Source organism: Scophthalmus maximus, chromosome 13, assembly GCF_022379125.1.
Source record: "Scophthalmus maximus strain ysfricsl-2021 chromosome 13, ASM2237912v1, whole genome shotgun sequence".
Lineage (NCBI taxonomy): Eukaryota > Metazoa > Chordata > Actinopteri > Pleuronectiformes > Scophthalmidae > Scophthalmus > Scophthalmus maximus.
Window position 1 is genome coordinate 23,781,060 of NC_061527.1, and position 15,263 is coordinate 23,796,322.

The window sequence follows — 15,263 nt, forward strand, 5'->3', positions numbered from 1 at the left end:
TATGACAAGGAACACCTTTACTGTTGGAAGCAAGTGGTGGAACAATGCCAAAGTAAAGGATTTCTATATGTTGTGCATTCCCTGTAGTTTCAGTCCTTCTAGACACACTACGTGGATACATGCGATGGTATTAAACTGTTCTGAAAAACAATTTCAGCGTGTATGCAACCTCAAGAAAATTTTGCTCAAATATTAAGGTATTTAGTGAGTAAAAATCCCCAATGCAAACAGGGACTTGATCTCTGAAACCTCAGATATTAGGGTATGTACTCAGTAGAAATTCTCAATGCAATCTCCTCAATGAAGAGTGCACAGCCTGAAGAGGGACTTGAACTGTGGACCCTCAGATTGTCACACGATTGAATAGGCAGTCTCAAGAACATTTAGATTTAAACATGTTGATATAAATTTCCAATAAAGTGTAACGTGAACATGGCATTGGTGAATCCACCATCTGAAAAGGAACCCTGGACCCTCAGATTAAAAGTCTGATGCTCTACCGACTGAGCTACCCAGGCTTCAAGAGGATTTTCAGGTGGACATATTTTTTTCATGTAGTCCAAATACAACATTACATAGACTCACACTTTTATCCGCACTGAAAATGTAGCCATAACTTGGTATTCAGTATAGCAAAACTGTTAATCCATCATGGTTTTCCAATCTTGGGGAATCTATGACAAGAAACGCTGATACTGCTGGACTCTAGAGGTGGAAGAACAACAGTGTAGACGTTCATCCCTCATCACTGTTGACCAGTCTTGGGGAGCCTATGACAAGGAACACCTTTACTGTAGGAAGCAAGTGGTGGAACAATGCCAAAGTAAAGGATTTCTATATGTTGTGCATTCCCTGTAGTTTCAGTCCTTCTAGACACACTACGTGGATACATGCGATGGTATTAAACTGTTCTGAAAAACAATTTCAGCGTGTATGCAACCTCAAGAACATTTTGCTCAAATATTAAGGTATTTACTGAGTAAAAATCACTAATGCGAACAGGGACTTGATCCCTGAAACCTCAGATATTAGGGTATGTACTCAGTAGAAACTCTCAATGCAATCTCCTCAATGAAGAGTGCACAGCCTGAAGACGGACTTGAACTGTGGACCCTCAGATTGTCACACGATTGAATAGGCAGTCTCAAGAACATTTGGGTATAAACATGTTGATATCAATTTACAATAAACTTTAAAGTGAATTGCATCGGGGAACCCAGCACCTGAACAGGGACTTGAACCCTGGACCCTCAGATTAAAAGTCTGATGCTCTACCGACTGAGCTACCCAGGCTTCAAGAGGATTTTCAGGTGGACATATTTTTTCATGTAGTACAAATACAACATTACATAGACTCACACTTTTATCCACACTGAAAATGTAGCCATAACTTGGTATTAAGTATAGCAAAACTGTTAATCCATCATGGTTTTCCAATCTTGGGGAATCTATGACAAGAAACGCTGATACTGCTGGACTCTAGAGGTGGAAGAACAACACTGTAGATGTTCATCCCTCATCATTGTTGACCAGTCTTGGGGAACCTATGACAAGGAACACCTTTACTGTAGGAAGCAAGTGGTGGAACAATGCCAAAGTAAAGGATTTCTAAATGTTGTGCATTCCCCGTAGTTTCAGTCCTTCTAGACACACTACGTGGATACATGCGATGGTATTAAACTGTTCTGAAAAACAATTTCAGCGTGTATGCAACCTCAAGAACATTTTGCTCAAATATTAAGGTATTTACTGAGTAAAAATCCCCAATGCGAACAGGGACTTGATCCCTGAAACCTCAGATATTAGGGTATGTACTCAGTAGAAATTCTCAATGCAATCTCCTCAATGAAGAGTGCACAGCCTGAAGAGGGACTTGAACTGTGGACCCTCAGATTGTCACACGATTGAATAGGCAGTCTCAAGAACATTTGGATTTAAACATGTTGATATAAATTTCCAATAAAGTGTAACGTGAACATGGCATTGGTGAATCCACCATCTGAAAAGGAACCCTGGACCCTCAGATTAAAAGTCTGATGCTCTACCGACTGAGCTACCCAGGCTTCAAGAGGATTTTCAGGTGGACATATTTTTTTCATGTAGTCCAAATACAACATTACATAGACTCACACTTTTATCCACACTGAAAATGTAGCCATAACTTGGTATTCGGTATAACAAAACTGTTAATCCATCATGGTTTTCCAATCTTGGGGAATCTATGACAAGAAACGCTGATACTGCTGGACTCTAGAGGTGGAAGAACAACACTGTAGACGTTCATCCCTCATCACTGTTGACCAGTCTTGGGGAACCTATGACAAGGAACACCTTTACTGTTGGAAGCAAGTGGTGGAACAATGCCAAAGTAAAGGATTTCTATATGTTGTGCATTCCCTGTAGTTTCAGTCCTTCTAGACACACTACGTGGATACATGCGATGGTATTAAACTGTTCTGAAAAACAATTTCAGCGTGTATGCAACCTCAAGAACATTTTGCTCAAATATTAAGGTATTTACTGAGTAAAAATCACTAATGCGAACAGGGACTTGATCCCTGAAACCTCAGATATTAGGGTATGTACTCAGTAGAAACTCTCAATGCAATCTCCTCAATGAAGAGTGCACAGCCTGAAGAGGGACTTGAACTGTGGACCCTCAGATTGTCACACGATTGAATAGGCAGTCTCAAGAACATTTGGGTATAAACATGTTGATATCAATTTACAATAAACTGTAAAGTGAATTGCATTGGGGAACCTACCACCTGAACAGGGACTTGAACCCTGGACCCTCAGATTAAAAGTCTGATGCTCTACCGACTGAGCTACCCAGGCTTCAAGAGAATTTTCAGGTGGACATACTTTTTTCATGTAGTCCAAATACAACATTACATAGACTCACACTTTTATCCACACTGAAAATGTAGCCATAACTTGGTATTCAGTATAGCAAAACTGTTAATCCATCATGGTTTTCCAATCTTGGGGAATCTATGACAAGAAACGCTGATACTGCTGGACTCTAGAGGTGGAAGAATAACACTGTAGACGTTCATCCCTCATCACTGTTGACCAGTCTTGGGGAGCCTATGACAAGGAACACCTTTACTGTAGGAAGCAAGTGGTGGAACAATGCCAAAGTAAAGGATTTCTAAATGTTGTGCATTCCCCGTAGTTTCAGTCCTTCTAGACACACTACGTGGATACATGCGATGGTATTAAACTGTTCTGAAAAACAATTTCAGCGTGTATGCAACCTCAAGAACATTTTGCTCAAATATTAAGGTATTTACTGAGTAAAAATCCCCAATGCGAACAGGGACTTGATCCCTGAAACCTCAGATATTAGGGTATGTACTCAGTAGAAATTCTCAATGCAATCTCCTCAATGAAGAGTGCACAGCCTGAAGAGGGACTTGAACTGTGGACCCTCAGATTGTCACACGATTGAATAGGCAGTCTCAAGAACATTTGGATTTAAACATGTTGATATAAATTTCCAATAAAGTCTAACGTGAACATGGCATTGGTGAATCCACCATCTGAAAAGGAACCCTGGACCCTCAGATTAAAAGTCTGATGCTCTACCGACTGAGCTACCCAGGCTTCAAGAGGATTTTCAGGTGGACATATTTTTTTCATGTAGTCCAAATACAACATTACATAGACTCACACTTTTATCCACACTGAAAATGTAGCCATAACTTGGTATTCGGTATAACAAAACTGTTAATCCATCATGGTTTTCCAATCTTGGGGAATCTATGACAAGAAACGCTGATACTGCTGGACTCTAGAGGTGGAAGAATAACACTGTAGACGTTCATCCCTCATCACTGTTGACCAGTCTTGGGGAGCCTATGACAAGGAACACCTTTACTGTAGGAAGCAAGTGGTGGAACAATGCCAAAGTAAAGGATTTCTAAATGTTGTGCATTCCCTGTAGTTTCAGTCCTTCTAGACACACTACGTGGATACATGCGATGGTATTAAACTGTTCTGAAAAACAATTTCAGCGTGTATGCAACCTCAAGAACATTTTGCTCAAATATTAAGGTATTTACTGAGTAAAAATCACTAACGCGAACATGGACTTGATCCCTGATACCTCAGATATTAGGGTATGTACTCAGTAGAAACTCTCAATGCAATCTCCTCAATGAAGAGTGCACAGCCTGAAGAGGGACTTGAACTGTGGACCCTCAGATTGTCACACGATTGAATAGGCAGTCTCAAGAACATTTGGATTTAAACATGTTGATATAAAATTTCCAATAAAGTCTAACGTGAACATGGCATTGGTGAATCCACCATCTGAAAAGGAACCCTGGACCCTCAGATTAAAAGTCTGATGCTCTACCGACTGAGCTACCCAGGCTTCAAGAGGATTTTGAGGTGGACATATTTTTTTCATGTAGTCCAAATACAACATTACATAGACTCACACTTTTATCCACACTGAAAATGTAGCCATAACTTGGTATTCAGTAGAGCAAAACTGTTAATCCATCATGGTTTTCCAATCTTGGGGAATCTATGACAAGAAACGCTGATACTGCTGGACTCTAGAGGTGGAAGAACAACAGTGTAGATGTTCATCCCTCATCACTGTTGACCAGTCTTGGGGAGCCTATGACAAGGAACACCTTTACTGTAGGAAGCAAGTGGTGGAACAATGCCAAAGTAAAGGATTTCTAAATGTTGTGCATTCCCCGTAGTTTCAGTCCTTCTAGACACACTACGTGGATACATGCGATGGTATTAAACTGTTCTGAAAAACAATTTCAGCGTGTATGCAACCTCAAGAACATTTTGCTCAAATATTAAGGTATTTACTGAGTAAAAATCCCCAATGCGAACAGGGACTTGATCCCTGAAACCTCAGATATTAGGGTATGTACTCAGTAGAAATTCTCAATTCAATCTCCTCAATGAAGAGTGCACAGCCTGAAGAGGGACTTGAACTGTGGACCCTCAGATTGTCACACGATTGAATAGGCAGTCTCAAGAACATTTGGATTTAAACATGTTGATATAAATTTCCAATAAAGTCTAACGTGAACATGGCATTGGTGAATCCACCATCTGAAAAGGAACCCTGGACCCTCAGATTAAAAGTCTGATGCTCTACCGACTGAGCTACCCAGGCTTCAAGAGGATTTTCAGGTGGACATATTTTTTTCATGTAGTCCAAATACAACATTACATAGACTCACACTTTTATCCACACTGAAAATGTAGCCATAACTTGGTATTCAGTATAGCAAAACTTTTAATCCATCATGGTTTTCCAATCTTGGGGAATCTATGACAAGAAACGCTGATACTGCTGGACTCTAGAGGTGGAAGAACAACAGTGTAGATGTTCATCCCTCATCACTGTTGACCAGTCTTGGGGAGCCTATGACAAGGAACACCTTTACTGTAGGAAGCAAGTGGTGGAACAATGCCAAAGTAAAGGATTTCTAAATGTTGTGCATTCCCCGTAGTTTCAGTCCTTCTAGACACACTACGTGGATACATGCGATGGTATTAAACTGTTCTGAAAAACAATTTCAGCGTGTATGCAACCTCAAGAACATTTTGCTCAAATATTAAGGTATTTACTGAGTAAAAATCCCCAATGCGAACAGGGACTTGATCCCTGAAACCTCAGATATTAGGGTATGTACTCAGTAGAAATTCTCAATGCAATCTCCTCAATGAAGAGTGCACAGCCTGAAGAGGGACTTGAACTGTGGACCCTCAGATTGTCACTTGATTGAATAGGCAGTCTCAAGAACATTTGGATTTAAACATGTTGATATAAATTTCCAATAAAGTCTAACGTGAACATGGCATTGGTGAATCCACCATCTGAAAAGGAACCCTGGACCCTCAGATTAAAAGTCTGATGCTCTACCGACTGAGCTACCCATGCTTCAAGAGGATTTTCAGGTGGACATATTTTTTCATGTAGTCCAAATACAACATTACATACACTCACACTTTTATCCACACTGAAACTGTAACCATAACTTGGTATTCAGTAGAGCAAAACTGTTAATCCATCATGGTTTTCCAATCTTGGGGAATCTATGACAAGAAACGATGATACTGCTGGACTCTAGAGGTGGAAGAAAAACAGTGTAGATGTTCATCCCTCATCATTGTTGACCAGTCTTGGGGAGCCTATGACAAGGAACACCTTTACTGTAGGAAGCAAGTGGTGGAACAATGCCAAAGTAAAGGATTTCTAAATGTTGTGCATTCCCCGTAGTTTCAGTCCTTCTAGACACACTACGTGGATACATGCGATGGTATTAAACTGTTCTGAAAAACAATTTCAGCGTGTATGCAACCTCAAGAACATTTTGCTCAAATATTAAGGTATTTACTGAGTAAAAATCCCCAATGCGAACAGGGACTTGATCCCTGAAACCTCAGATATTAGGGTATGTACTCAGTAGAAATTCTCAATTCAATCTCCTCAATGAAGAGTGCACAGCCTGAAGAGGGACTTGAACTGTGGACCCTCAGATTGTCACACGATTGAATAGGCAGTCTCAAGAACATTTGGATTTAAACATGTTGATATAAATTTCCAATAAAGTCTAACGTGAACATGGCATTGGTGAATCCACCATCTGAAAAGGAACCCTGGACCCTCAGATTAAAAGTCTGATGCTCTACCGACTGAGCTACCCAGGCTTCAAGAGGATTTTCAGGTGGACATATTTTTTTCATGTAGTCCAAATACAACATTACATAGACTCACACTTTTATCCACACTGAAAATGTAGCCATAACTTGGTATTCAGTATAGCAAAACTTTTAATCCATCATGGTTTTCCAATCTTGGGGAATCTATGACAAGAAACGCTGATACTGCTGGACTCTAGAGGTGGAAGAACAACAGTGTAGATGTTCATCCCTCATCACTGTTGACCAGTCTTGGGGAGCCTATGACAAGGAACACCTTTACTGTAGGAAGCAAGTGGTGGAACAATGCCAAAGTAAAGGATTTCTAAATGTTGTGCATTCCCCGTAGTTTCAGTCCTTCTAGACACACTACGTGGATACATGCGATGGTATTAAACTGTTCTGAAAAACAATTTCAGCGTGTATGCAACCTCAAGAACATTTTGCTCAAATATTAAGGTATTTACTGAGTAAAAATCCCCAATGCGAACAGGGACTTGATCCCTGAAACCTCAGATATTAGGGTATGTACTCAGTAGAAATTCTCAATGCAATCTCCTCAATGAAGAGTGCACAGCCTGAAGAGGGACTTGAACTGTGGACCCTCAGATTGTCACTTGATTGAATAGGCAGTCTCAAGAACATTTGGATTTAAACATGTTGATATAAATTTCCAATAAAGTCTAACGTGAACATGGCATTGGTGAATCCACCATCTGAAAAGGAACCCTGGACCCTCAGATTAAAAGTCTGATGCTCTACCGACTGAGCTACCCATGCTTCAAGAGGATTTTCAGGTGGACATATTTTTTCATGTAGTCCAAATACAACATTACATACACTCACACTTTTATCCACACTGAAACTGTAACCATAACTTGGTATTCAGTAGAGCAAAACTGTTAATCCATCATGGTTTTCCAATCTTGGGGAATCTATGACAAGAAACGATGATACTGCTGGACTCTAGAGGTGGAAGAAAAACAGTGTAGATGTTCATCCCTCATCATTGTTGACCAGTCTTGGGGAGCCTATGACAAGGAACACCTTTACTGTAGGAAGCAAGTGGTGGAACAATGCCAAAGTAAAGGATTTCTAAATGTTGTGCATTCCCTGTAGTTTCAGTCCTTCTAGACACACTACGTGGATACATGCGATGGTATTAAACTGTTCTGAAAAACAATTTCAGCGTGTATGCAACCTCAAGAACATTTTGCCCAAATATTAAGGTATTTACTGAGTAAAAATCACTAATGCGAACAGGGACTTGATCCCTGATACCTCAGATATTAGGGTATGTACTCAGTAGAAACTCTCAATGCAATCTCCTCAATGAAGAGTGCACAGCCTGAAGAGGGACTTGAACTGTGGACCCTCAGATTGTCACACGATTGAATAGGCAGTCTCAAGAACATTTGGGTATAAACATGTTGATATCAATTTACAATAAACTTTAAAGTGAATTACATCGGGGAACCCAGCACCTGAACAGGGACTTGAACCCTGGACCCTCAGATTAAAAGTCTGATGCTCTACCGACTGAGCTACCCAGGCTTCAAGAGGATTGTCAGGTGGACATATTTTTTCATGTAGTCCAAATACAACATTACATACACTCACACTTTTATCCACACTGAAAATGTAGCCATAACTTGGTATTCAGTATAGCAAAACTGTTAATCCATCATGGTTTTCCAATCTTGGGGAATCTATGACAAGAAACGCTGATACTGCTGGACTCTAGAGGTGGAAGAACAACACTGTAGATGTTCATCCCTCATCATTGTTGACCAGTCTTGGGGAACCTATGACAAGGAACACCTTTACTGTTGGAAGCAAGTGGTGGAACAATGCCAAAGTAAAGGATTTCTATATGCTGTGCATTCCCTGTAGTTTCAGTCCTTCTAGACACACTACGTGGATACATGCGATGGTATTAAACTGTTCTGAAAAACAATTTCAGCGTGTATGCAACGTCAAGAAAATTTTGCTTGAATATTAAGGTATTTACTGAGTAAAAATTACTAATGCGAACAGGGACTTGATCCCTGAAACCTCAGATATTAGGGTATGTACTCAGTAGAAACTCTCAATGCAATCTCCTCAATGAAGGGTGCACAGCCTGAAGAGGGACTTGAACTGTGGACCCTCAGATTGTCACACGATTGAATAGGCAGTCTCAAGAACATTTGGGCATAAACATGTTGATATCAATTTACAATAAACTGTAAAGTGAATTGCATTGGGGAACCTACCACCTGAACAGGGACTTGAACCCTGGACCCTCAGATTAAAAGTCTGATGCTCTATCGACTGAGCTAAAGCTGGGGAACAATAGTCTGTGTGGGTGGGGGAAGAAGAGGAAAGAAGGGGAAAGAAGGGGAAGAGAGGGGGAAGAGAAAAAGGAAGAAAAAGAGAGAAAAAGAAGGGAAATGTGGCTCTCTGGCATTCTCAAAAAGCTGAGGTCCTTGTATAAGTTATTAAGTGATAATTGAAAGGTTCATAATCCTTGGTAAGAGTTGGGTTAAAAAAGCTTGTAACCACTGGGGTTTGATCCGGCAACCTTTGGATCCGTAGCTCCTTCTCAAAGTATTGAAAACAGAACAGATCATTTTTGTATAAATGTCAAAACTACTGCTGGCGAAATAAAGTGCAAATTTATTACGAAATATAAATCTCTATTCTCTCTCACACATATGCAACAAACATTTAACTTTTATGAACCAAAAACTCAGGAAATCACTATATACAATAAATATAAGGAATATACAAATAAGAAAGAGAAACATAAATAAAACTCTGCATACTTTAAAAGGCTACATACAGACAAACTTAAATATCTACTCACACGTGACTATAGCAAACAAAATTAGATCAAATATTTAAATAAAATAAATAGAATAAATAGAATAAATAAAATAAAAAAAATAAATAAATACAAATATAAAACTGTCAAAAGAAAACTCTACATACTTTAGAAGGTCACTTGGAATATGATAAAAATCTAACTTTTTTTCAATCATTTAAAAACTTTTTACACTTAAAGAATGAAACAGATTTATTTTTTTTGTGCCCTCTTCCTCCTCATCTCTTCCATCCACTGGTCAAGGGACATGTTAGCATTTTGGGGACAGTAAATGTACCCATAATATTGACCATGGCCATTGTCTTTGTTCCGGGGCTGGTGGCACTGACTGCATTTATTTTTGTCTGTTGTCCGATTGTATGGCCTACGTGCAGGTGATGGGGTGGGAAGGGGGCCATGAGGGGCAATGGATTTGGCTGCAGGTACTTGTGGGGCCAAAAACACAATTGGGCCAATAGCAGGGCTGGGGTCGATGACAAAAGGGAAGCGGGCAGAGGTAGGCGGAGGTGCTGGCTGAGGAAACAACTGCCTCGGGGCTGGCAATCTCGGGCAGAGAGCCTTCGGGGCATGGAGGTGATGGGCTGGAGCAGCAGACTTCCTCTTGACCACTGCCTGTCCTGCTGTACTTGGTGGCAAGTGGTACTGATGTTGAGGGCCTGGCTGTAGGGGTGCAACAGCGGGGCGTATCTGTACGGGTGGGAGAGGGGCACGAGCTACTGGAATTGCAGGAGGCAAGTTGACCCCTTGCAGCAGAATGTTACTGTCCTGCCTCTTCAGTCGCTTATTGTGCCACTGAATGAGAGTTGTTTGATTAACATCAAACAACTGCAGAGTAGTGCCCTGCATGACTGCACCGTTAGCCAGGACCAGCTGCCTGATTTTGCTGTAGTCCCTGAGAATCAGAGTCCATCTAGTCAGAGCACATTTGCCCTGTTTTTTGGGGCTCTTATATATGCTACATAGTTTGACAAAGATGGACTCTACCAAACGACAACAATCTGGCCACTGAGCAGGGGATCCTGTTGATCCTAAGACACAGCGGGTCATACTCTCTACACCAGGCGTAAATTCAGGTTTCTTTTTGGAACACCTGAAGCGACCTGATGTGAGACGCACCTGGTGGCGTGCAGCGTATGTCACCCGCTGCTGATCATATGGCAGGAGGTTCTGCCACAGGGCTATGATAGTGCTGGCCTGCTGGTTGTTGAGCGTCTGGCCAGTTTCAGTCCTCAGCCCAACCAAGTACTCGGCTAGGCAGTCCACACGCTCCATCCCTGGGACACAACGCTCATCCACAGCCTAGTAAGAGTACATTATAGTGAGAAAAAAAACATAACAGAACCCTAACACATGTGGCATAGTATAAATTGTCACATAATAGACTCACCTGTTGCTGCTCAGGTGCTGCTGGGGTGATGGCTCGTAATCCAGCCATAGCAGTAGCTGTAGCAGCAGGGACAGTGGTTGCGAGTGTGGTTGGGAGAAGAGGACGAACAGAAGCTGAGCCAGTGGTGACAGCTGATAGGCCAGACCTGATTCTTTTTGGAACATCCAAAGGCTGGGAAACAAAAAGGATTAGAAAACAAATAAAAAATCACAATATACGACAAATTAAAAGAGATTATGACACATTATATACAAAAGCACTTACAAGCTGTTGTTGAGGTGCAGCATGAGTGATGGGAGGTGATGCCGAAGGACCAGCAGTTGCAGCAGGAGGGACAGTAGCTTGGAATCTGGTAGTAGTTGGGAGCACTACAGGAAGTCTGGAGCCGGCAGGGAGGGCTGATGGGCCGGAGGGCTCGTGAACAATCTAGAAATAAAATGGCATTAAATCAGAGTTTATCTGTTTGGATTATGCATTTATTCATTCATTTATTGAATATATGTGAAATCATTGCCCTTTATTTATGTTACTTTTTCGTTATTGCAATGTTATTAAAAATAAAGATTGCAATGAAACTTTAAGGTCAGATTACCATGAGCTAAATGTAAATTCACTGACATCATATGACAAAAAACATGTGACAAGAATAATTACCACATGTTGCTCAGTCGCTGCTGCAGCGCTACAAGATGCAGTAGGATGGAGAGAGGAGGGAGTTGGAAGGCTGGCTGAGCTGGTGGAGTCGGGTGATGGACCAGAGGACAAGTCCAGCAGCTCAATGGTGGGGTCCAGGCTGAGGCTCAAACCAGAATCCTCAAAGCTCTCAACTTCCAACTCTTCTTCAGTGCCTACATCCTCCAGCATCTGATCAGTCTCCTCCGAGTCAGGATGTACATCCTGCAGGGCCTGGCCTGTCTGGCGGTACAGGTAATCGATACCTATTAGCTCCCCTGAGACAGACAAGAGAATAGAAATAGGAAAATTGGCTTTCAGACAATGCATTAAAAAGTTTATTCTTTTTTATGCATATGAAAAATAACCTCATCACTATGAAAAGCTCAAACTCACCAGTGTAAACGGCCGGTGGCTGAAAAGAGGGGACGAGCTTCCTTCCAAGCACCTTGACACTGTGTGTGTTGACACATTGAACAAGGTCTCCTGAGTAGGTCAGCAAAGCAGGAGGCTTGACTGCCAGAGATGCGGCATGACGGTCCTGGTTCCATCTCTTAAGGCCTTCCAGAAGGTACAGCTGGAAATTCAGGCCGTTGGCACTCGTTCCTTAAGACAGAAGCAGTATGAGAAATAACTATATGTTTTTTTGTCACTGTTTACAAGATAATAATAATAAATTATATTTGTTTCATACTAACCTGGAATGAACCTGTTGAGATGCAGGTGGAAGGACTCGAGCGATGTGGACCCTCTAGCACACCTGTAATTTGGCAGGATGATGCCCTCTTTGGTGGTGGTGCCAGTCTGAGCATACAGGAGTACACCTGGTTCATCCTGGATGCACTTAACGTGCCTCCTCTGGGTTTGCCAGATGTGCTGCATTCTCTCCTGGTCCAAGAGAGGGACACCAAGAAGGTCTCTGCCCTTTTCCCCCATCAGCTCATTTAAGAGGCACTCAATCAGAACAATGGTCTGCTGCTCTCCTCTTGTCCGCCTTCTGCAGTGCCGGGCCAGTTCATCCTTGGTAATGTGCTGGTCTACCATTTTCTCAGTGATGCCAGGGACACCTTCGCGTTTCAACTGTTCCCTCTTTGCTCGCCGCACCAAGGCAACATCTTCACTGTCCCACTCAAAAATGCAGCATGACAGCTTTGCCATGAAGATGGGGTACAAAGGATGTGCATCCTTTGTACACCCCGATGCCAGTCGCCGCATGAAATGGTATATATCCAGTTTCACAACCAGGTCTGGCCATCCACCAAATCTTTGCTGCAATTTAGTCTGCCCTCTGCCCTCCAGACAACAGTCACAGTCTACATAAAGTAGCTGAGGAGGGGTCACACCAGCATTGCTGTACCTGTGGATGAGGTCAGCTACCATAATGTCCAGAGCGGGACCCTCCTGAGCAGTCAGGACACTGATGAGGATTTGGCCCACCTCGTTGCTCACAGATGTAAGCCACAAGGCGGTCCCCTTGGCAAGGCCCGACAGCTTCTTAGTGATCTGTAATCACACATAAAGGTCAGTTGGTGATTAAATAAATCGGAAATGTGTAATGCTTGTATAATAGTACTATGTTTCTTTGTTTTTAAATAAAGCATTCAATTCATATTTCACAAATGTACTTCTAATGTAATAATTGTAATGTACAGTGTATTCTACTGCATTGTAGAATACTACAGCATTCACAGTTAAAAATATGTACTTTTTTCGTGGAGTCCATTTTCAGGATACTGCCAAAGGTAGATGTTATGCTGGCCTTGATGTGTTCAAGCCTGCTCAGGATGTCTCTGCCATAAACAGCCAGCATCCACCTGTGAGATGGTATGGCTACTGGCTCAGGCGGCTCCTGGAACTGGACAGGGAGCAGGCATGGCCGGGCAGCAAAGTCCGAGCATGCACCAAGGTACCGGCAGAGTTGCTTAAGCCACTCCTCGCTGTGGTTTTCCCTCAGCTGCTTGACCAAGCGGGAGGAACTGTTACCAAGGGTCCTCTCTCTCAGAAATCTTATGACACGCATGTCACAAGCATATCTGCGTTAAACAAAGGGAAAGAGACAAACAATAAAATCAGCTCATTTGCAGTGTGTTTCAATGACAAAAAAAAAGAGACATAAAATGAATAATCTCAGTTGCTCACCTTTGAGTAAGGATTATTCGGAACTCAAGCCTGTGGGCCAAGTCCAGCTGGTCCAAAATGGTTTTGCTGGTGGAAATGTAGCTGGTTTTGCAACCAACTGCGCTGCACCAGAGAGTCTCTGTTATCAACAGGTAATACCTGTCAATATCCAGAACCTGGCGGGCTCTCTTGTGGGCTCCATAGCCTGTGAGATGTTTACCACACACAGGACAGGTAAGCCTGACCTTCCAAAGGTGGTATGGCATCCACACAAGAAGCCGGTGATTGAAAAATCGCTCTGGAGTGGGGATCTGGTGATAAATCAATGCTGGCTCTGGTGGATCATACCAGAGTTTGAGGTCAGAGCGCAGCCGCTGGTGCTTCCACAAAGCTGCTGAAATCCATTTCTGATCTTGAAGAGGAATGGTCTTCAGGAGTTTAGCAGGGAGCCAGCCAGGTGCTGAACCAGCATCAGCCTCCACATTTCCGGCCAACGGAAGAGGGTCAGGAGCAGGATGGGTTGAGGGACCAGCAATAGATGGAGAAGCAACGGCAGGTGCTGAGGTCACAGGGGGGAGAGGAGCAGAGGAGGAACCAGTGGAGGTGGTAGCTGACACTTCCTGATTTGTAAATTAAAATTAAAAAAGGGTTAAATATTATCATTGTTTCCAGTTTAATAAAAGTGGGAGTGAAGACAACAAGTTAATTGAAGTGTTTCTCACAACTCTAGTAGCGGCTGATGGAACCGAGGAAGTGGAGGCCATCGAAGACACAGGAGAAGGAGGAAGAGACAGAGGGGAAACAGTCTGAACGTATCTCCTGGGACTGTGGCCAGGTGACGGGGTCCTCCTCCCTGTGGCGCATGAAACAGTGCTGGACACGGCCGAGGACAACGAAGCGCTACTTGTGGGCTGAGAGAATGAGAGCACAGTTAACAACATTATAAATAAAAAAATGTTATTACCAAAATAGTTATTACAGTAATTAAAACAAGATCATTTCAACATATATTTAACAAATGAAAACGCAAAAAACAAGGAGAGGATGCAGGACATCTTGCAAACCCAGAGGAGGCACGTTAAGTGCATCCAGGATGAACCAGGTGTACTCCTGTATGCTCAGACTGGCACCACCACCAAGGAGGGCATCGTCCTGCCACATGACAGGTGTGCTAGAGGGTCCACATCGCTCGAGTCCTTCCACCTGCATCTCAACAGGTTCATTCCAGGTTAGTATGAAACAAATATAATTTATTATTATTATGTTGTAAACAGTGACAAAAAACATCATATAGTTATTTCTCATACTGCTTCTGTCTTAAGGAACGAGTGCCAACGGCCTGAATTTCCAGCTGTACCTTCTGGAAGGCCTTAAGGGATGGAACCAGGATCGTCATGCCTCCTGCTTTGCTGAGCTCCACAGGAGACCTTGTTCACTGTGTCATAAGCTGTCACTCTCCTTACATTACCTTGTTCACATGCTTCCTAGCCAAATCGAGGTTTGGCGTTAAATTGGCCCCGTGAGACCCACCGAACC

At 42.4% G+C, this 15,263-nt stretch overlaps 1 protein-coding gene and 3 non-coding genes across 4 annotated transcripts; all 4 read right to left on the reverse strand.

The window, feature by feature from the left end:
- Nucleotides 1–1,220: 1,220 nt before the first annotated feature.
- On the reverse strand, nucleotides 1,221–1,293 carry trnak-uuu. The gene has a single exon. It is a non-coding gene; the product is annotated as a tRNA-Lys (tRNA).
- A 1,472-nt stretch (nucleotides 1,294–2,765) lies between these two features.
- On the reverse strand, nucleotides 2,766–2,838 carry trnak-uuu. The gene has a single exon. It is a non-coding gene; the product is annotated as a tRNA-Lys (tRNA).
- A 5,327-nt stretch (nucleotides 2,839–8,165) lies between these two features.
- Nucleotides 8,166–8,238, reverse strand: trnak-uuu. The gene has a single exon. It is a non-coding gene; the product is annotated as a tRNA-Lys (tRNA).
- Nucleotides 8,239–9,322: 1,084 nt separating this feature from the next.
- Nucleotides 9,323–14,806, reverse strand: LOC118318121. Its single transcript, XM_047336805.1, has 9 exons — nucleotides 14,450–14,806; nucleotides 13,749–14,347; nucleotides 13,315–13,642; nucleotides 12,308–13,112; nucleotides 12,006–12,215; nucleotides 11,592–11,887; nucleotides 11,202–11,363; nucleotides 10,938–11,108; nucleotides 9,323–10,849 (listed from the first exon to the last, which is right to left on the reverse strand). The coding sequence occupies exons 1-9, from the start codon at nucleotides 14,666–14,668 to the stop codon at nucleotides 9,743–9,745; spliced, it is 3,897 nt and encodes a 1,298-aa protein (XP_047192761.1). The 5' UTR covers nucleotides 14,669–14,806; the 3' UTR covers nucleotides 9,323–9,742.
- Between the last annotated feature and the right edge of the window lie 457 nt (nucleotides 14,807–15,263).

What these genes read in the sequence shown, in the direction of transcription:
- LOC118318121 (XM_047336805.1), bottom strand. Translation starts at nt 14,668, where the DNA reads ATGTTGTTAACTGTGCTCTCATTCTCTCAGCCCACAAGTAGCGCTTCG. An exon ending in CGAATAATCCTTACTCAAAG is followed by an intron (nt 13,643 to 13,748) that starts GTGAGCAACTGA and finishes TGTTTAACGCAG; the next exon opens with ATATGCTTGTGACATGCGTG. An exon ending in CAGCACCTGAGCAGCAACAG is followed by an intron (nt 10,850 to 10,937) that starts GTGAGTCTATTA and finishes TACTCTTACTAG; the next exon opens with GCTGTGGATGAGCGTTGTGT.